This window comes from Equus quagga, chromosome 1 (assembly GCF_021613505.1).
Source record: "Equus quagga isolate Etosha38 chromosome 1, UCLA_HA_Equagga_1.0, whole genome shotgun sequence".
Classification (NCBI taxonomy): Eukaryota; Metazoa; Chordata; class Mammalia; order Perissodactyla; family Equidae; genus Equus; species Equus quagga.
Window position 1 is genome coordinate 142,120,423 of NC_060267.1, and position 22,134 is coordinate 142,142,556.

The 22,134-nt window shown below is 51.8% G+C and overlaps 1 protein-coding gene across 6 annotated transcripts; it reads left to right on the forward strand.

Annotated features, from left to right (window-relative positions):
• The first annotated feature begins 373 nt into the window (after positions 1-373).
• On the forward strand, positions 374-22,126 carry POMGNT2 (protein O-linked mannose N-acetylglucosaminyltransferase 2 (beta 1,4-)). 6 transcript variants are annotated; one of them, XM_046680620.1, is made up of 5 exons: positions 374-576; positions 2,507-2,605; positions 2,763-2,895; positions 3,105-3,380; positions 19,811-22,126. In XM_046680620.1, the coding sequence occupies exon 5, from the start codon at positions 19,916-19,918 to the stop codon at positions 21,656-21,658; it is 1,743 nt and encodes a 580-aa protein (XP_046536576.1). In that variant the 5' UTR covers positions 374-576; positions 2,507-2,605; positions 2,763-2,895; positions 3,105-3,380; positions 19,811-19,915; the 3' UTR covers positions 21,659-22,126. The 6 variants fall into 6 exon arrangements, 4 of the variants coding, with proteins under 4 accessions (XP_046536576.1, XP_046536567.1, XP_046536558.1 ...); XR_006891426.1 differs by lacking the exon at positions 19,811-22,126 and adding an exon at positions 9,182-9,234 and having other exon boundaries at positions 2,763-3,380; XR_006891427.1 differs by lacking the exon at positions 19,811-22,126 and adding an exon at positions 6,542-8,336 and having other exon boundaries at positions 2,763-3,380.
• The last annotated feature ends 8 nt before the right edge of the window (positions 22,127-22,134 follow it).

Sequence of the window (22,134 nt, forward strand, 5' to 3'; positions counted from 1 at the left end):
CAGTGAGGATGGGGGTATTGGAGGAATGGTACTTTTGTATTTAAGTCCCCTGTAGTATATTTTTTTAAAAGCATGTGAACGTATTACTTACTTTGATTTTATAAGTAATATCTGGTTGTGCGTTTAACTTACATTTAAATTTATTATCGGGAGTCCGTAATTGTATAAACCTAACGCCAAGGAAAACGTAACCTCTTGGGGAGCAAACTACAACTCCCAGAATTCCGGGGGTTGAAGGGCCAGGCTGTTCTCGGATGCAAACTACAATTCCCAGGATTCCTGTAAGACAAGGGGGCTGGTCCCGGCCGAGGACCGGGGCTGTTAAACCCGCGAGCCTGCGCACGCGCACAGGTTGCCGGGCCGAGCTCGCCAGGGGGGCAGGCGCGCAGCGGGCACCCGCGAGCCCGGCCTCGGCGGACAGGACGACGAGCTGGAGCCTGCGCTCCTTTCCTGGGCCTCCCGGGCTCCGAACGGGCGGCGGGGGCGGCGGCGGGTTCGGCCTAAACCGGCGCCGCACAGCGAACACCTGGCCGCGTCGGCGGAGGTGGCTTCAGCCCCGCCAAGCCTGGGCTGCAGGTGAGACGCGCGCGCTCGCAGCTGGCGAGCGCTCCGCGACCCGGCTGGGTTTGGAGTTGAGAGCTCGGCCCCCGGACCTCTCCCGGGAGAGGACGACGGGGGCGCCCGGCCAGGGGGTGAACGGGAGTCGAGGGGAGTTTGCAGGACGGAGAAGTGACGTGTGATGCAAACTGAAGGAGGCACAGGAGGTGGCAGGAGTGAGGGGACGTGGACCCTCGGGGTCTCCGAGCCGCGGGCCCGGGCGGCGCCCCCGGGGGTGCCGGCTGGAGCCCTTAGCTCGGGGCAAGCACTGGCAGCGGCTCCCCACGCCCTTTTGCTTGGGAGATGATGGTGCGCATGAGGCGCGGGAGGCGGGGAGCCAGGGAGCCAGGCGAGGTGCGCGGAGGGGCCTCCCGAGCTCCCTTCGAAGGCAGTGTCTGGGAAGGCCTGCAGCTGATCCCTGGGGTTCTTGGGGCTCTATAGGACACCTACTGTGTGCCCGTTGATGGGAGTCTGCCACGGACCTGCTTGCCAGTGCCTGGGCAGCCTCTGAAGGAGGGACCCAGTGGACTCCCGACCCCACGCATGTGTGTGGGAACCCGTCTCCCAGCCACTAATGGGAATCTTCCTCTCCCAAGCTCCGGGGTCCTCAGGCCAGGTCCTGAACCTGGTAGTGGGTGCCCAGGGTCTGCTTATTTTATGCCAACCAACTCGCAGAGCCTACTCTTGAGGGAAGTGAGGCCTGGCACGCGAAGGGTTATGGGGTGCGCTTGATATAGGTCTTAGTGGCTAAGAGCACGGACAGAACAGGGGTCTCTCACCAAATGTGGGGAACATTCAAATCCTGGCTTTCGTTTACTAGCTGTGTACCCTTAAGCAAAGCACTTACCCTCTCCGAGCCTCTATTTCTTCCTCTGCAAAATGAGAATAAAAGTACCTTCATCACAAGGTTGCTGTGAGGATTGAATGGAACAGTGCTGTGCAAGTCCTCGGCCCAGGGTCTGGTACACAGTGAATGTTCAGCACGCATTAGCACTTGTGGTTGCTAATGATAGAAAGTGTTAGAGATGAGATTGGACCCCACGTCCCTCTTTGTACTGGAACTAGCTGCCCTCTCTGGCTCTCATGGATCTTGGAGATCTCCCAGTTCATCCTTTCACATTGCAGGTGAGGAATCTGAGTCCCAGTTGGTGGCAGAGCCAGGAAGGAACACATGTCCCCTGTTCTCCAGGGATGGCCAGCCCATCAGTTCTTGAGCCTTGGGCCCCCGGAGGCCGAGGAAAAGTGGAGAGTGGAGATCCTCACCAAAGAGAAGGATGAGGTGCTGGTGGCTGGGTTCCCGCACACCCTGGCCATGTGAGCATCCTGGTGGCCCTGATGTGGTGGGCTATCAGAGCAGATGCAGCTTTTTTCAAACTGACCTTCTGGTTGGCGAGTTCTTGCTCTGAGCCTTGCTTTAGAATGTTTAGCAATAAACGAAGGCTTCTAGTGAGTATTGAGCTAACTGGAAAATTAAATTACCAAACGCTCCATTCCCCAAGGGTCCTCGTCACTCGCAGTTTGGTTGTCAGTGGATCTTCTCCCCCAGGACCCTCCCATTACCTGATAGGTTTTCTTTAACTGGGTGAAATAGTGAATGTGAAAGGCAGAACCCACAAATGTCATCATAGGCTTTGGAGTCAGACTTGGGTTTGAATCCCAGCCCCACCACTTAATAGCTGTGTAACACTGGGCGCTTCACTGAACGACTCTGTGAAATGGGGTTGCTAACACCTGTTTTAGATTTGCAGGAGGGAATAAATGAGATAATTCATGTAAGGCTCTTAGCATTGTGCCTGGCACAGAGTAAGAGCCAGTGACTGGGGGTTGTTTTGTCATTATTATGATTAATAATACTATAAAAATAATTGTCAGGCATGGTGCTTTGCCTGTGTTGTCTCTGAATTAACAGAACCACCCTGTGAAGTAGGAAGAACTGTGTCTGTCTTTCAGACCAGGAAATGGATGCTTGCAGGGGTTAAGAGTGTTCCAAGCGGGCACAGAAGGACAGGTACTACATCATACCTCTTTTTTTTTTTTTTTTTTTTGAGGAAGATTAGCCCTGAGCTAACTACTGCCAATCTTCCTCTTTTTGCTGAGGAAGACCGGCCCTGAGCTAACATCCGTGCCCATCTTCCTCTATTTTATACGTGGGATGCCTATCACAGCATGGCTCTTGCCAAGCGGTGCCATGTCCACACCCGGGATCCAAACCAGCGAACCCTGGGCTGCCGAGAAGCGGAACATGTGCAGTTAACCAGTGCGCCACCGGGCCGACCTCTACATGATACCTCTTAAATGGTGAATCTAAAGTAGTCAGACTCGTAGAAGCAGAGAATGGAATGCTGGTATCACAAAAAAAAGATAAGTAACGGGGTGGGAGGAAACTTTTGGAGGTGATAAATAGGTTTGTGGCATGGATAATGGGGATGGTTTCATGGGTGTATATGTATCTCCAAACTCATCAAGTTGTATATATTAATTATGTACATTTTTTTGTATCTCAAAAGAAAGAATTGGTCTAGGATCTTGCAGCTGCTAAGTGACAGGACAGGAGCTCACATCCTGGCATCTCAGCTCCGGAACTGGTGCCATTTAATTCTCCTGCTCTGCTGCCTTTGGTCTTCGCAACTCTTGAAACCCAGTTGTGACCCTGGGCAGCCTCCAGTGTCACAGCGGGGGGTCTTCTTGCACCTCTTGGGAAAAGGCGGCACCCTGCAGCCTGGCTGCATGAGTTTCCCATCCATGTCTGAGGTTGGATGAGGCTGCAGGAGGGCATCCACTGGGTGAGTCTGGGGGATGAGGCAGCAGAAACAAGCCCTGTGGCCCCTTGGGGCTCTCATCACTGGACCACGTGGCTGGGGGAGGGCACAATCTGGGTGAGACCTGGAGAGGTCGGTTATGGGAAGAACTGGTCTTATTTAGGGGCTGGGAAGAGTCCAGAGCTCCATCCTTGCTCTCTGGGCCGGAACTCTGCTTTTGGGGGGAGGGCCGCGTGAGCCATGGGTGTGAGGAGGCCTGGCCTGAGCCAGCTTGCCGCTGTTTTAATCTGGGCTCACGCTGCCTCTCAAGACTTCTTTTATAAAATAAAGAGCTGGAGCAAGTCATTTCTAAGGGCTCTTTTAACTCTAAAAAGCAGTGGTTTTGTGATTCTAGATTGGTGGCTCACCCCTCTCAGCACAGCACCGGGGCAGGTGGCAGTTATCACTGCAGTGTTCTCCCCAGACATTCCTTGGGGAGGGAGAATGGCCGCTGTTCTCTGAGCCACCTGCCACCACCAGGTCTCTCTCTGCCTGGCCGGGCGGGGAGTAATTACACAAGAGAAGCCTTGGGTTGCTAAGTTACAGACGAGGGCCTGTGGGTCTGTGTTTCCGGAGCCATCCACACCTGCTCTGCTCTTGAGTGATAAAAACTCATTGCTCTGAGGTCTCCCCTGCTTCTCTGCCACCCATTTACCTCCGAGTCTGATGGCAGATGAGCACAGTGCTTGAGAACAAGACCTCTGGGGTCACATGGGTTTGAATCCTGGTGCCCCTGCTTGAGCTGTAAGACCTAGAGCAAGGTACTTAACCCTACAAAGCCTCGGGTTTTTCACATTAAAAGAATGTGGCAACAATACTAGTACCTGCATTGGGGGGCTTTTATGAGGCTTAAATGAAAAGGGGCAGGAGAAGGACATAGGACAGTGCCTGGTACATGTAGGTGCCCAGTAAAGTAAGACAGTGGTAGCATCACCCCCCAGCCTTGCCCAGGGGCCATCGTCCTCTTTTCCTGAGCTAGCCAGGGCAGCGGTGGGTCCTTCCGTTTTGTCTGGCTTCCCACGTCCCCAGTGGTACACAATCAGGGCTCAGCATCTGTCCAAGAACAGGCCCTTCACTCTACCCATGGTGACTATTATGGTGCAGTCTTATGCTAAGACTTGTCTCTTTTCTCCATTTTGAAAAGCACAACAGAGGGCCCCTTCTTTGCTGAGTAGTGGGTCTCAGCCCTGAGCCAAGCCTCAGGAAGGAGTTGGGGACTCTGGTGTGCCATATTGCCACTGTCACTGCTGTTACTGCCGTCACCAATAAAGGCCCTCATGTCAGGTTGTTTTAGACACACCCAGGGGTCCTTCAGCAGTGGAGGTTTGTGGCAGGAATCATGGTGCGTCCTGGGGTGGCTTCAGCAGTTGCCACAGTTGTGCTGGGTCCCAGAGCTTCCAAGAGGGGTGTATAGTAGTCATCGTAGGGAGCCAGAGACGCAGTCCAGCCCTGCTCTGTTCAGGGGCTCATTTCTCAAGGGCTCTACCATCTCTCTCATAGGCATCTAACACAAGTGCTGGATCCGACCTCTCCCTGTGTCTCTCACTGGTGGCTGATTTAGACCCAGGCTCTACCTTTAGTCTGCTTAGCCTGGGCCGAGAGACCTGGGCTGGTTTTTGTCATTCTCACACCACAAGCGGTGCAGCTTGGGTGGGAAGGAGTGGGTTGGGGAAACTCTCCTCAAAAGGAGGCTTAGAGTATAGCAGGCTTCGCAGTCTGTGCTGGAACGTAGGTTTATGCATTGTCTTAGCAGAGGCTGGGAACAGAGGTTACTTAGCCTTTATGGATGGGGAGGGTTATCCTCTGTTGAATCAGTTGTTTACCCTGGGCTGGACGGAACTGCCCTGCTGGGTATTTAGAAGCAGGGAATTGCAGGATTGTGGAGTGTTAGAACAACTTCAGAGCAGTTCTTCTTAAAATTGAGCATGCATAAGAATCACCTGGAAGCTTTATTAAGACCCAGGTTCCTGGGTCCCACCCTCAAAGATTATGGTTTGGCAGGTCTGGAGGGGGCCTGAGACTCTGCATTTCTAGTATCCCAGGTGATGCTGATAGTGGGTCTGAGAGTCCTGCTTTGGAGGACCCCATGACCAGCCCGCCCCTCACCTGTGGAGTAGCCCTCACCGGTTGATCTTGTTTTGCTGGACCATTTCGAGGCAAGGGCTCACAGCTACAAGTAGCTGATCCCTGTGTGTTCCAACAGTTCTAACCCTCAGAGAAGTCCTCTGCCTGTCTCCCACGCTCAGATCTCGCTCCCAGTGACTTCTTACTGCAGCCTGACTTCAGGGCCCTGGGGCAGCCCGCACGGCTGTGCTAGGGGCAGAGTGGCAGCCGCTGCTGGGAATGACATGTACCCGAAGTCCATACTTATGCCCGGGGGCCTGGGTTGCATGTGTCACCATCGTGCAAGTCTGTCCGGTCAGTTAGAGTTGCAGCCCACCCCTCTGGAGCCACCTCACTCTTGCTGCACAGCCTCTCAGGTGTTTGAAGAATGGCCAGGATCCAGGGGCTTCTCTTCTCCGGGCAAGTGGCCCTGCTCCTTCAAGCATCCTACACAGGATAGGGTTTCTTGATCCTTCCTGATCCTGGCTGCCCCACAGTAAGTATCCCAGGAAGACTCACGTAGAGTAGGGTCATATCAATGGTTGACCTGTAGGCTCTGATTCCTGACAAAGGCGTGTAACCTGAGTCTAATCATGAAGAAACATCAGACATACCCAAATTGAGGAACATGCTAGAAAATAACTGACCCTGACTCTTAAAAATCGTCAGGGTCGTGAAAGTCAAGGAAAGGCTGGGAAGCTGCCCCAGATGGGAGGAGACTAGAGAGACATGATCAGTGGATGCCATGCTTCATCCTGGATTCAATTCTGGACCACAGAATAGAGACCATGGATTGATAACAGTATCTCATCGATATTAACCTCCTGAACTTGTGTTATGTAAGAGAATGTTCTCATTCTCAGGAAATATATGCAGAAGTGTTAGGAGCTGAGGGGGCAAAATGTCTCCAACTTATTTTTAAATAGTTCAGAAAAAAGAGAATGATAAAACATCAAATTAGCGGTTGATGAATCTGGGAAAGAGTGTAGGAGAGTTCTTTGTACCATACATACAACTTTTTGTAAGTCTGGGATGATTTCCAGATAAAAGGAAGAAAAGACAGATAGCGGAGATGACAGACACTGGAGCCAGCCTGCCCGGGTTAGAGTCTTGTCACTGCTTCCTGCGTAACCTTGGATAGATTTCTAACCTCTCTGTGCCTTGGTTATCATCTGTGAAATGAAGATCGTCATGTGAAGTGGAGAACCGGCACCTAGTGATTGGTCAATAGCTCTGATATTATTATTATTGTTATTATTGGGAAAGGGAGGAGTTAAAGTTGACACCATGGTGATGAGGCCAAAGGAAAACCCAGGCAAGGCCTGTCACCTCCCTCCACTCGCTGATGTTGGACTCAGTCTCCCTGGGTGTCTGGCAGGGACTGCTAGTGACCTGGACACTGACAGCTTCACTCTGCAGAGGGCTTCATGAGTGGTCACCTGAGGCCAAGGGCCTCCACTGGTGAAACCCGGATCTCCTGGCAGCTTCATCCCCCTGCCTTCTCCTGGCACTGCCCCCACCTGCCCTGCAGCCTGGGCTCCAGGGTTTCCTGTCTTGTAATGCAGTGCCCATTCAGGCACATGTGGCTTTGGTCCTGGATATCACTGCCGTAGGATGAGAGAGGAGCTCATGGCTTGGTGGCCTCATGGCTTGCTTGGTGGGCAGGTGTGAGGACTGGGCACAGCGATGCCTGCTGTGGACAGAGGTTTGTAGCAGTCACTGCCAGCAAGGACATGTGGACACGTAACAGGGATGCTCAGCTTATCCCCCGCTACCACCACAACACCTCCAAAACCCTGCTCAAAACTCCCTCACCCACCAGGTGGCTTTCCTGGGTGCCCCCAGCCCCAGCCAGTACGATTTCCTGTCATGCACCTGTGTGCTGCATTGTGCACACTTCATGCTTCTTTCTGAATGTTTCATGCCTCCTATAGTGAGTTGTCTTCTGACCCTCTTGATGAATTCAGTCCTTGCAAACTGGACCCGAAGGCCCATCTGGATCTGTGTACACGTTGAGGTCTGAGCATTCCCTGTAAGAATTGTTTTTATTTGAATATGCAGTTTCACCTAGAAGAACTGATGCAGGCGTGTTCTGCGTCACCTGCGTGAGCCTCACAGCAAAGGCTCACACGATTCTCTTCCCTGTTTACATCCGTTTATGACCACATGGGTGGGCAGTAGTGCTGCTCTGTTATGCCACAGAGCACCAACACCGGCAGATCTAACTTGCAAGTGACCCATGGGTGCCAAGCAAAAGCCAGATGATGTCACAGCAAGCTGTGCTACCAAAGGTTTCTGTGTTGATGGGAGATTGGAACCTGGTGAGGGGGCAGGCAAGCCTGTGGGAGGCTGGGCTCCCCTCTGCCTGCTCACTGTCCCGCCTGTGCTGAGAGCCTTGGGGACTAGGCTGTCCTCAGCAAAGCCTGACGTCACCATCGCGCATGAGTCACACGGACTGGCATTCTGTTGGGGTTTTCCCCCCACTTTGAAGGAGTTCCACACCCATTTATTGATAAGGGAGTCAAGTCACAGTCATCAGCTGTTAACATAGGAATTAAATTTGTCTCCAAATTTGACTTTGCTTTGCCCTTTATACTAAAACAAAGAGATATTATCCATGTTAAGGCTTCAGTCTAAGAATGTGAACTCTTAAACGAAATGTTAAACATGCCTGGTCAATTAAATGTTAAGTTTTACAGGGAGCAGTCAGGCTGATTTTTTGTCAAAGGGGACATACTTTTATCAGAAAACCTCGTGTCCTGTCATTGTGTGTTTGGGTTTAGCGTAGCACTGGATTAATATCTAGTCTTGGAGCACATATAGGCACTATGTTACGAGTTCCAGTTCCACGTGCTGCTTCTGGCAACAGAAGGAGGGGCGGGGGCAGGGGAGGAGATCCCTCTGAGGATGTCTGAGTTATTGGAACTCGTTTGGTCTTTGCTGACAGCATGCGCCAGGCACGGCAGCACAGGACCAGAAGCTTCCGTGATTGAGCACTAGTGATTCAGGCTGCATTTAGAAGAAAAGCACTTTTCACTGACAAAAAAGAATTTTGTAATTTTCAATCATAAGTATGAACAACCCTTAGAAGTAAATTTGTGATACTATTAATGTAAAACCTTCACTAGGTGCTGTTGCCACCCCTTGTCTGGGCCTGCGCCCTGCCAGGTCTTCCGCAGCCTGGGGCTGGGGGTGCAGGCAGTCCAGCGCCCCCACCTCCACAGCCCTGCTCCTGGAGTGACCGGTGAACAGCAGTGGTTCTAGCAGCCGTGCAGCTGGGAACTCGGGTGCAGCTGGTGAGGCCCGCGGGAGGGAGCTCCGCTTTACACAAAAGCTTACAAACTTGGGCCCGTTTGTACCCAGCACCAGTGAGGCCAGCAGCCCCAGCCCTTGGGCCTGCATGTCATCTTCACTCAGTTTGAATAGTTGCCAGAAGTTACTAATTAGGACATTTCACATTTTAAATGGAGTTCTGGCTTCTCTGGAAAAACCAGAAGAGTAGTGTTAGGGACTCAATTGTGTGTCTGCAAATTCATAGTTGAAATTCTAACTGCCAACGATACTTGGCGATAGGGCCTTTAAGGAGATAATTAAGGTTAAGTGAGGTCATAAGCGTGGGGCCCCGATCTAGGACTGGTGACCTTATAATAAGAGGAAGAGAGACCGGACCTCTCTCTCCCCAGGGCACACAGAGAAGAGGTCATGTGAGCACACAGTGAGACGGTGGCTATCTGTAAACAAGGAGAGAGGCCTCAGGAGAAACCAAACCTGCCGACCCCTTGATCCTGGACTTCCAGCCTCCAGAACTGTGAGAAAATAAATTTCTGTTGTTGAAGACTCCCAGTCCATGGTGCTTTGTTATGGCAGTTGAGCAGACTAACACAAGCAGGTACCACCAGTCCGCTTTCCTGCCATATCCTCATCAGCTTGAGCTTTAACCTGGGCGGTTGGTCTCTAGGTCATATGGCCCGCCCCTGGCCTCACTTTCCCCCTTGGCTCCAGTTCACATGACTGTGAGACCAATCACAGGTCCAAGTTATCACCTGTGAACTTCTGACTGACCAGCTGTAGATCCAACAACACCCCCCTCAGGTTTGATTAATTTCCTAGAGTGGCTCTGAAAACAGAGCAACATTTTACTTACTAACTACTGGTTAGTCAGTTCCTGGTTGGTTGGTTGGTTGGTTGGTTAGTTAGTAAGTAATTACTGGTTTAATGTAAAAGAATATAACTTAAGAACAGCCAGATGGAAGAGATGCATAGGGCAAGGTATGGGGAAGAGGCCTGGAGCTTCCATGCTTGGAGCACGCCATTCTCCCCAAATCTCCACGTGTTCACCAACCCAGAAGTTCTCCGAACCCTGTCCTTTTGGGTTTTCATGGAGGGCTCATTACTTAGGCATGATTGATTAAATCATTGGCCATTGGTGATCCATTCAACCTCCAGCCTTTCTCTCCCTCCACCCAAGTCAGGGGGTGGGACTGAAAGTTCCAGCTCTCTAATCTCCTTGTGGATTGCCCTGGCAAGCAGCCCCCATCCTTAGCTTACCTAGGGGCTTTCCAAAAGTCACCTCCTCAGCATAACTAGAGACACTTTTATGGTTCTCTGCTCTTAGGAAATTCCAAGGGTTTTAGGAGCTCTGTGCCAGAAACAGGAAGACTCAACATAAGGTTATGTTTCTTATTATAAATCACAGCATCTCAGGAAGAGCATTTATCTGTCTCTCTTTTTTCTCAGCGTGGAATGGCCCAAGTCAGAGACCTTTTGTCCTCTACAGATCTCTTCCCACTGGGGGCTCTGGGCGAATTTTTCAGCCCAGAGGGTGGTGGTCTCCTTGGCTTCTCATAGATTACCAGAGCTACATGCTCACTTGCAGATCCTAAAGACCCAGGGGGACTAAGAGTCACCATCTTACCTCTTCCTCGTTCAAGCCTCATTACAAGACTCCTCTGGGGCAGCCCAGTTGGAAATGATGAGGTCGAATCCTGGCCTGTGCACATGTGGCCCAGCCTCTGAGACTCTCTCTGGATGGAAAATGGGGACGAAGTGAACCATCCTGCTGAGGGTGGTAAGGAAGGACTGAGTGAGGTTGTGCATGCATGTAAGGGAGCCCGCACGGCAGTGGGACAGAGCAGGAGCTTGGTAGGTATGCCATGCTTGCCAAATCTGCAGAGAAGGGTGGAGCCCACCCCACTGCTCAGAAGTGGATTTACCAGGAGAGAGAGGATTAAGGACAGCAGGGGAGGGAGAGGCAAATTCCAGCTTCTTTTGAGCTTTGGAGATCTTAGGAAAGTACACAAAGCTCTTACAGTAAGTACAAAGGAGGACAGAGTGCTCGGGAGTGCGAGGAGTCCCTGCAGAGCAAGGGACCTTGTGATGCTGGGATTCCAGCCTCTCTGCCCATTTCAGCCGAGCCAGGTGACAGTGGGGCATGGAGGCCTTCAGTCTGAAAGAGCTCTTATCCCCTGGTCGCCATTGTCCTGGAGAGGCTATTGGTGCATGGAGTGGCACTGAACAGCTGGTCAAACATCAGGACTGAGCAGACGGCACACCCAGTCAGTCAGACCAGCCCGTCCTGCAGGAGGCAGCAGCTCGGCTTAGAGTCTTTCTCGGTCTCCAACACCGAGGATGGCGACTTGAGTTCTCTCTCACCGCCCCTGCCTCCCTGCCACTGCCCTGTTGTCACTGAGGATAGCACTCTCCAGGCACTCGTAGCCCCAGGAGCAGTGAAAATTGGCCTGGAGAAAGGGGATGTCACTGGGTTTATTGCCTAGCAAGCACCTTGGCCCAATTATTCTTCACCATTTTGGATTTTCCTCCTAGAGTGTATTACCCAGGAACACTCTGATATGGTGATGGGGAAAGGCCTCTTTTATCTTCTTTGGGGCTGGGGGTCTGATTAATGTACTCTCTGCCTCCATCTGTTCGCTTTTGAAAACCTTTCTGGGGATTTTGCCTGATCCTTCAATTCTCCTGGTTTGTGCCGCTGCTGCAGTGCAGCTGTGGGGCAGGAAAAACATGGGGGCGGGGGGAGCACGGGAAACAGACTGGAAGGGCTTTATAATTACCACTGACTGCCTGAGTACTTGCTGGCTTTCTCACCCCCACACTTTGGCTTCTTCACAGCAGATAAAAGTGCAAGGGTGGCTTGCCATCTGTCTCCACGGTGGTGAAATAAATAATATCTGTGTTAATTAACGTTCCCCCAGAAGCAGATCCTGAGGCAGGATTCAAGTGCGTATAGATTATTTGCACTCAGTCCCAATAAATATGAATAGGGGAGTGGAGCAGTGAGCGGGGAAGGCAAAGAGGGCGTGCATCAGGCCTGTTTCCACCGGGGGCAACCACTTGATCCGTTAGGGAACTCTGGGAGCCAGTGCAGAACCTGCCTGAAAGCTGTCCCGCGGGAGGAGGAGAGTGGGGAATTTATGCAGCATTCCCATCAGACTTGGCGCAGGCTGCCAGGCTCGTAAGTGGTAAAGTTGGATGGAAACCCAGGAAATCCGATCTCCGGGTCCCAAGCTTTACCACTGCACTATTTCTAGCAAAATGTTCTGTCCATCCCCAGCAAGCCTTCCTTCCCATTTTCCCTCTTAGAAGGGCAACTTGAGAGCCTGAAGCACCCAATAAAGGACCCTTTGGGCCAGTCTGTATTTGTCCTGCCTTCTGTAACACTTCCAGCAGGCCCAAGGGGTGGGTGGAGGACTTGTGACTAATTAGCAACAGTCCTCCCCTGTCCCCAGTCTCAAGACCTGCGTGAAAGACCTGGAGTTCATGGGCCCTCAGAGTAGCTGTGACTTTATGCTCTTCTCTTGGGACCAAGAAACCCCGTTGGGATGTGAGTGAGTGGGAGTTCTGTTAAAAAACTAGCTTTGAGTCCACAGGAATTTATTTAAAATTTAAATCATCTGCAGACTTTGGGCCTTGAATTGCCATAAGGAACATGTTCCTTGTGCCCGCTTCATGCTGACCTGCCAGGTGCCTCAGCCCCTCTCCTCTAGGCTCCCCATTTGAGTCCCAGGCTCTCCTCTCCCACATTGAGTGGGGAGACACGGAGGCTGGGAACTTGTCATTGGATTTTCTACCTCCAGGCTGCTCTGCTCAAAGACCTTCAATAGCTCCCCATTGCCTTTATAGGAAAGAATTCAAATTCCTCCTCCAACTAGACAGGACTGTCCAGTCTCCTTGGATCGCTCCCTGGGCAGCCCCCAGCCCCTTTCCTTTCCATGCTGGAGATGACATTTCTGTTTCCCTCTGAAAGATCCAGGAAATGGCCAGACCAGAGGGACTCGTTTTTTCCTCAGGAAGGGTCTGGCCCATGCAGCCTGCAGGGCTCACTAGAGCACCCCCTCCTGCCTGTGCTGTGACGCTCAAGTTGCCTTAGTCCATGTTCCCTGCCAGCAGGTGGACCCTGGGTGGACAACTCTTGTAGCTCACCTGGCCCACCATGAGTATGTTTGATTTGCTTTTGTTTCTCACACAAGGGTTTATTAGAGGGAGGGCTTTGTTTACCCAAGTCAGAAGGGTCGCGGGGAAACTGATGCCAAATAGCACCACTGGGTCAGAGCACAGAGCTCAGAAAGAGGAGGTGCCAGCAGCCCCCCCACATTTGCTTCGTGCACAACACTTTGCAAAGAGGTCCTCCTCCTGTCCCAGTTAGGTGGTTCTTCGCTTTGAGAAACCAACACCCCAACTCAAACCAGCTTCAGCAATAAGGAAAATTATCATCTCTCCCAGCAGGAAGGCCAGGGATGGGGCTCAGGATGTCACGAGGGTCCTTTGTCCTTTTATCTCTCCTCTATCATGTCATCCTTGGCATCCTGGCTTCCCTCTCAAGCTATTTCCCGATGATCAGCAGATGGCAGGCAGCAGCCATGGGACAACATCTTTTTCTATCCAGTGGGCGGCAATATGACAGAATATGATTCCTTCCCTTTGGTATGCTTGGTCCTACCGGGTAGAGTGCCACACTGAGCCCATCAGTGGCCCCGGATGTGTGCTATCTGCTGATCGGCCCTCTGGAGGTAGAAGGCAGACCTTGGCTTCCTCTGCACCTGTAGGTACCAGGGGGCGGCGTGGCTATCTGGACAAACCCAGGATTTTGTTAGGAAGAGAAAAGGGCTGCATAGATGCTGGGTGGAAACAGTGTCTGCTCTCTCATTTATTAATGCACTTGACCTGGAGGTCCAGGAAACAGAGAGTTGGCGACTGACTCAAGGCCACAGGTGACAGCATTCACTGTCTGGTCTGTCTCCATCTTTGGGAGGAATCTTCTCCTGCTTAGATTTAAAATCCTTTGTTTCAAATGACTGTGATGAAAAGTGACAGTTTCTGCCTCAGCGCTGATCAGCTTTTGCTTCGAGTCAGATGAAGGCAGCCGAGTGTGTCCAAAGTGTTTTAAAATGCCAGACTTCATTGTGCATCCCTTTGGCCCTTTTTAACCATTTGCTGCCTCAATTTCTTTTCCCTCTCTGCTAGACACTTTACCTATTAGGCTGAACCTCATTGCGTGAAATTGCTGTTTTTGTACATCAGAAGCAGTCAAATGTCAGCATTCATGGAGTTCAACAAATATGTAATTTCTGACCTTCTCCACAACCCTGTGAGGTGGGTGCCATACCCTCATTTTTCTGACGGGGGCACCTAAGTTCAGAAGGTCCACACCGTAGGTTGTGGGGCTGGGGTTTGAACCCGAGTCTCTCTGGCTTTTTTTTTCTTTTTCCAAGGAAGATTGGCCCTGAGCTAACATCCATGCCAATCTTCCTCTATTTTATGTGGGATGCTGCCACAGCATGGCTTGACAAGTGGTGCTAGGTCCGTGCCTGGGATCTGAACCTGCAAACCCCTGGCCACCGAAGCCAAGCATGCGAACTTAACCACTATGCCACCGGGCCAGCCCCCTGTCTGGCTTTTTATCCTCAGACTTTCCCAGACAGCACACATCCTCTTCTGGGAGCCATCTATGACCAGTAATGCAGCAGGAACTCAGAGCCAGGCTGCTTTAGGAGGTAACATGACAGCTACTGATTAATCAGCGATACCTATAAAGAGGTCTCCAGAAGTGGAGAAGATTCCACTAATGGGTGGAGTTGGCCCGGGGCTGAGGGGCTGAGGTGTTCTCCCCCTGCCACTCCCCAGTGGAGGGGCAGCGAGGGTGTGGCAGCGCTGGCAAGGGGAGCACTCCAGAGGCGTTTCCAGGAGCAGAGGAAGCTCCAGGGGATGGAATGGGCCTGCTCTCCCTAGGGGGCTGTGCCCAGGAGGATTCAGAGTGGCTCATCCTCGGCAGAGCTGGCCCAGGCTCTGGAGCGAGGCAGGTGGATGGAGAGGCAGAGAGACTGGGCTGTGCGAGGAGGAGCTGTCTGACTTCCTTAGACTCTGAACCCAGAGGCTGTGTGGCCAGCCTGCTCGTGAGCTGCTGCTTCCCCAGCCTCTGGGAGGCAGCACTGCCGCGGGAGCTCAGGACACCCCTATTTTCAATCCTGGCTGGGCTTTAGACTTGCCCTGTGATTTGGGACAAGTTGTGTCTCCTCTCTGTGAACTGAGGAGGACTTGCCTAGTGGTTGTTGACCTTCGTAGCAGTGGAATTCCTTAAGAGCAAGAAGCTTTTTCATATGAATTCTTATGGTACCTGTGTTAGTTTCGTAGGGCTGCTGCAACAGATTGCCACAAACTTGGTGGCTTAGGAGGACAGAAATTTATTCTCTCATAGTTCTGGAGGCCAGAAGTCTAAAATTAAAGCGTTGGCAGGGCCATGTTCCCTCTGAAAGCTCCTAGGGAGAATCCCTCCCTGCCTCTTTGACTTCCGGTGGCCCTTGGTAGTGCTGGGTGGTCTTTGGTTTAGAGCTGCGTCATTCCCATCCCTGTCTTCGTCTGCACATGGCCGCCTCTGTTTCTGTGTGTCCTTTTCTGTCTCTTTATCAGGGCAGTCTCATTGGATTTAGGGCCCATCCTAATCCAGTATGATCTCAGCTCAAGATCCTTAACTAATTACATGTGCAAAGACCCTATTTCCAATTCAGGTCACATTCTGAGGTTCTGGGTAGACATGAATTTTAGGGGGATACTATTCAACCCACTATAATATCTCTAAGTATAAAGAAACTAAAAGGGCTTCTGTTTGGAACTATCTGGAAGCCCATGACCTTGGCCTCATGTCCTTTTTGCCCACCACCATCCTCAGCAGCCCCCAAGGATGAGGGTCAGCAAACCACTGGGTACCCAAGGTTCCAGGAAGCCCTAGCTCACCAGGTCCCGTGTGATGAGACTTTGGACATATAACTTTGAATTGATGCTGGAATGAGTTAAGACGTGGGGGCTGTTGGGATACATGGCCTGGTTCTTTGGTTAAGAGCCACTTGGTTTTTCTCAGATCTGGCTGTACCTCAGAATCACCAAGGAGCCTGGTGAAAAAGCAGATGCCAGTGAGACTTCAGGTTCTGGTCAAAATGGAGTAGGCACATTTATTCCTATCCCTCCTACTAATACAGCTAAAAACACTGGACATTATATATAAAACATCAGAAGACTGAAGAGTGGAAAGAAGAATGTAGACCAGCTAGGGACACTGCAACTCATGGAATGACACAGTGGTGGGTGCCCTGGGTTTCCTTTTCGTCTCCTGTAGCTCCAAGACTGGGTAGTAGAGAAGTCTGCAACCTGGAAATGCCAACAGGCATAGACCGGAAAACCCCACGGAAAGCTGCTGTCTCTTGTCAGAAGACTAGAAAAGGAGCAGCCTACCAAAACAGAAACCTTTTTGACAATTACACCTTGTTCCTGCAAAACACCAGGGAAAATTGCCTTCCCCTTCCCTCCCAGCTTTAAAAAGGCTGAATGGATAGCCTAGACTTCCATCCTCACCTTGTGGTAACTAGGTGTCCCCCACCTTCAACAGCCCCGTCCCCGTGGATGGGGCTGGATGGGAAGCCTGGACTTTCACCACCGCCCAGGGCTATTGAGATGTCCCTCCCTACCACAGTTCCCTTGAGGTGTCAGTGGAGCTTAGGCTTCCCCTCTGCCCTCTGCCCTGCAGTGGTGATGAGGCACCCCTCCTCCCCCACCAGGGTGTCAGTAGAGGCCAACTGAGGACCCTAGCTTCCACCCCTGCCCAGAGGTCATGATGTGTTTCTCACCTCCCTGGCAGGGCGGTGTTGGGGGAAGCTGAGTAAGGAGCATGGACTTCCACTCCCACCCGACGGTGAAGAGTCAGTGCTATCCCTTCCCCCACCAGGATGGTTTTAGCAAAAACCTGCTAAAATAGAAGATTTAATATAAGGTCCTGAGTATCATAATACCCCAGGATAAGTCTCAGCAAAGAAGGGGAAGATAAAAAGAAAAACTAAATGGAAATTTTAGAACTGAAGGATATAGTAACCAAAATGTAAAAATCACTGGAATGGGCTCAATAGAAAAATGGAGATGACAGAAGACAGAATCAGTGAACGTGAAAACAAAACAATAGAAATTATCCAATCTAAACAGCAGCAGAGAAAAGAGACTGGGAAAAGAATTGAACAGAGCCTCAGAGACCTGTAAACAATAAAGTTTTAAAAATATCTAGCATTAGTGTAATTCGAGTCCTAGGAGAGCAGTGTGAGGCTGAAAAAGTGTTCAAATAAATAATGACTGAAAATTTCCCAAATTGGGTAAAAGGCATAAACCTACTGTCAAGATTCAGTGAAACCCAAACAGGATAAACGCAAAGAAACTCACTTCATAATCAAACTTCTGAAAACTGAAGACAAAGGAAAACCTGAAGAGCCACAGGAGGGGAAGGAAGTGTCACCTGGGGAGCAGCAGGTCACATCCAGCAGATTTCCCATCAAAGCCACGGGGGCCAAAGGAAGTGGCACAACCTACATTTTAAATCGCTGAAAGAAAAGAACCATCACCCCAAAGTTCTGTGCCCAGTGATCTATCCTTTAGGAATGAAGGTGAAATCAAGACATTTTCACATGAAGGAAAACTAAGAATTTGTTGCCAGCAGGTCTTCCCTAAGAGAATGAATGACTGAAGGAAGTTCTTCAAAGAAAGGAAATGATAACAGAAGGAAACCTGGAACATGAGGGATGAAGGAAGGACAAGAGGAGTGAAAATACGGGTAAATATACCAGACTGTCCTTTTCCTCTCGAGGAAATTACAGTGGACAGTTGAAGCAAAATCATAACATTGTGTGGTGTGGGTCTCAGTGTATATAGAGGAAATATTTAAGATAATTATATTAAAAAGGGAGGAGGATAAAGTAACTAAATGGACGCAAGGTCCCTTTACTTACTCGAAAGGTAAAATGCCAACAGCAGTAGGCTGCAGGCAGTTGCATGTGTATAACGTGATGCCTAGAGCAACCACTGGGAAGTCTATACCAGGAGAGACACTCAAATACACTATAGATAAACCAAAGTGGAATTCAGATAATCCACGAGACAGGAAAATGAAACAGAAGAACAGAAGATGCATATGCCTGAGCTACACCCCAGACCTCCTGAAGCAGAACTCCAGGATCAGTGCCTGGGAATATGGGTTTTTAGCAAGTGCCCCCTGGGGATTCCAGTAACGAGCCAGGTTTGAGAACCTCTGGTCTAGACCAGTATTTTTTAAACAGCAAATTGCCAACCCTATTAGTAGGTTGTTAAATCAGTTGAGATAACCACACTCTGCCCCCCCCCCCCCTTTTTTTTAACAAACTTAGAAAAGAATAGAATGGACCAGAAGAGAAAACACTGGAGGGCATTACACCTGGTCAGGGTAGTGCTTCCTGAAATTTGGCAGAGATTATATAATATGCATATGTGGATGAGGGTAGGCTGGAAGAGATTGTGCCCCCAGGAGTGGCCTTCAACTAACCGCTGGACAGGAGTTGGTAGCAAATAGCCCAGCTTCCCTGAAGTGGCGGCCTGCTCATTCATGGGCCCTGTATTGGCTTCACTCTTCTCCATCCCACTTCCTCACTCTCCTACAAGTATTTCTTTGGATAATTTCTCAAACGATTTTGACTCAAACCCTTGTCTCTGACTCTGCTTCTGAGGGAACTTGCCTGAGACACCGTCTCTTTCTGGGCAAGATTGCACTGTGATTCTTTTGCTCGCAGGGAGATGGAGGTTGCAGGACACCGGGAGTCAAAAGCTTGCTCCAAGGGAATAAAGGGACAGATCGATCCGTCCCTGGTGCAGGGCCTGGTGGCGCCGGCTGTTCCCCGGCTGCTCCTTTGAGGGCTGAGGGTGGGACTCTTCAACGTCTGGACAGTCCTGGGCCTCAGAGCGGATGGGATACCCTTCCCGGCAATGCGGAAAAATGGGAGCAAGTGTCCGTGGCCCGACCAGCCCTCTCTGTAGGTGTGTATGTGGGGCAGGGACTTTAACCTTGGGGATTTTTGCATCAGTATAGGAAATATTTGTCACTGGTGACATTTGAACACAATTCTCTTACTGGACCACTGAGGGGGTAACTTTCTACCCATCCTTTCATGGGAATCAAAAAGCCAGCAGACATGGTTTCCAAACTGGAGCTTTAAGCAAGAGCAGATGTTCCCTCATCTCCCCCATGCATATGTGCCGTGTGTCCCGAGAAGGGGCACATTGGGGTCTTGGTGTGCAGCCTGGGAACAGCACTCACAGGCCTTCAGTCCCATTTGTCCTTACCTTTGGCAGTACCAGGAATGTCAGGCCTGTAAAGGAGAATTTCCCTGTGGCCTCTCATCACAGGTATCTCCATTGACTAGCTTTTGTGGCAGCAGTGCCTTGTAAGAAACAGCCCCAGAATTTCAGTGATACACAATAATAAGCACTTACTCAGCTCAGATGTCTCTGTGTTTGTCCATCTTGGCTGGGTTCGACTGGTGGTTCCGATGGTCCTGACTGGGCTCACTCATAGATCTGGGGGTCAGCAGAGCTAGACTGGGCGTGGCTCCACGCACATCTCACTCCTCCTGGGACCAGTGAGTTAGGCTGAACACTTCTTCTCATGGCAATGTCGTAAGTATAAAAAGGGCAGGGCCAGTCTCACAAGCACTTTTCAAGCCTCTGATTATGTTCTGTTGGCTAACATCTCATTGGCCAGAGCAAGTTATGTGTCCAAGCCCAAAGTCAAGGTGCAGGGACGTATACTCCGCCATGGAAGCAGTGAGGGAGGGAAGAGTGCCTACTTTTGAACAGCAGTCTCCTCTACCACACCTACGATGTGCAGGATAGCGCCTGGATCCAGTGCTGCAGCAGGCGTACATACGGAGCCTAGCACAGTGCCTGGCCCGTGTGGGAGCTTGAGATGACTCGAAACTATGCCAACACCTTTTTCTTTTCCTTCTCTCCTCCTGCAGGCTTTGGCCAGTCCTCAGGGTGCCTGCAGGGATGGGTAAAGCCCACCAGGCCTGTGGCACTTCCCAGGGGCCCTCATCTCACTAGGGCCCCACAGAGGCGTTAGGATGCACCTGTCAGCAGTGTTCAACGCCCTCCTGGTGTCGGTGCTGGCGGCGGTCCTGTGGAAGCACGTGAGGCTGCGTGAGCATGCAGCCACTCTGGAGGAGGAGCTGGCCCTCAGCCGACAGGCCCCAGAGCCAGCCCCAGCGCTGAGGATCGACTATCCAAAGGCTCTGCAGATCCTGATGGAGGGCGGCACACACATGGTATGCACGGGCCGCACACACACCGACCGCATCTGCCGCTTTAAATGGCTCTGCTACTCCAACGAGGCCGAGGAGTTCATCTTCTTCCACGGCAACACCTCTGTCATGCTGCCCAACCTGGGCTCCCGGCGCTTCCAGCCAGCCCTGCTCGACCTGTCCACCGTGGAGGACCACAACACGCAGTACTTCAACTTCGTGGAGCTGCCGGCCGCCGCCCTGCGCTTCATGCCCAAGCCAGTGTTTGTGCCCGACGTGGCCCTCATCGCCAACCGCTTCAACCCCGACAACCTCATGCACGTCTTCCATGACGACCTGCTGCCTCTCTTCTATACCCTGCGGCAGTTCCCTGGCCTGGCGCAAGAGGCCAGGCTCTTCTTCATGGAGGGCTGGGGTGAGGGTGCGCACTTCGACCTCTACAAGCTTCTCAGCCCCAAGCAGCCACTCATCCGGGCACAGCTAAAGACCCTGGGCCGGTTGCTGTGCTTCTCCCATGCTTTTGTGGGCCTCTCCAAGATCACCACCTGGTACCAGTATGGCTTTGTCCAGCCCCAGGGCCCGAAGGCCAATATCCTTGTCTCAGGCAATGAGATCCGGCAGTTTGCACGGTTCATGACAGAAAAGCTGAATGTGAGCCACACAGGGGCCCCCCTAGGCGAGGAGTACATTCTCGTCTTCAGCCGCACCCAGAACAGACTCATCCTGAATGAGGCAGAGCTGCTGCTGGCACTGGCCCAGGAGTTCCAGATGAAGACAGTGACAGTGTCCCTGGAGGACTATGCCTTTGCAGATGTCGTGCGGCTGGTCAGCAATGCCTCCATGCTGGTCAGCATGCATGGGGCCCAGCTGGTCACTGCCCTCTTCTTGCCCCGTGGGGCAACTGTAGTTGAGCTTTTTCCATATGCCGTCAATCCTGACCACTACACCCCCTATAAGACACTGGCCATGCTGCCCGGCATGGACCTCCAGTATGTAGCCTGGCGGAACATGATGCCAGAGAATACAGTCACACACCCTGAGCGGCCCTGGGACCAGGGGGGCATCACCCACCTAGACCAGGCAGAGCAGGCCCGTATCCTACAAAGCCGTGAGGTCCCGCGGCATCTCTGTTGCCGGAACCCTGAATGGCTCTTCCGAATCTACCAGGACACCAAGGTGGACATCCCGTCCCTCATCCAAAGCATACAGCGTGTGGTGAAGGGCCGGCCAGGGCCGCGCAAGCAGAAGTGGACAGTCGGCCTCTACCCAGGGAAGGTGCGGGAGGCGCGGTGCCAGGCGGCGGTGCAGGGCGCCTCCGAGGCCCGCCTCACCGTCTCCTGGCAGATCCCGTGGAACCTCAAGTACCTGAAGGTGAGGGAGGTGAAGTACGAGGTGTGGCTGCAGGAGCAGGGGGAGAACACCTACGTGCCTTACATGCTGGCCCTGCAGAACCACACCTTCACTGAGAACATCAAGCCCTTCACCACCTACCTGGTGTGGGTGCGCTGCATCTTCAACAAGACACTCCTGGGACCCTTTGCAGATGTGCTGGTGTGTAACACGTAGCGAGGCTTTGGGAGGCTGGCTCCTCCAGTTCAGCGTCCCTGGGCCTGTTGGCCCCCTGTGGTGGCTTTAGGAATTATTTATTTATTGAGCAGGCCTGCCCCAGGTCTGTGCCTCTGTGTCATCCTACTGCTTCTGAGGTGTGGGGTTCGCAGCGCTCCTCTTTGCACTGGTGCGATGGGACCCCCCACCCCCTTCTGCCTTCCTGAGCGTCCATACCCCTGGGGAAAGTCCTTAGGGGGAGGAGGAGGAGGAGAAGGAAGAAGGAGAGTAAGAATCCCAAAGAACCTCTTTGGCTGAGTGATCATGCTGTTCCCCACTGAGTCTTTCTGGTTGACATCTAAGTTTCTGGAAACTGCCAGTGATCATGTGACTGTTTGGGTAGGTGGTTCATCAGCTTCCATCACCATGAAATTCACCTGTAGCCCAGCGAAGGGTATGTTTGGAACATTCATTAAATAATTATAAACATCTCGGTC

Bases quoted from the DNA above. Each gene is read 5' to 3' on its own strand.
- POMGNT2 (XM_046680611.1), top strand. From the start codon at position 19,916: ATGCACCTGTCAGCAGTGTTCAACGCCCTCCTGGTGTCGGTGCTGGCG.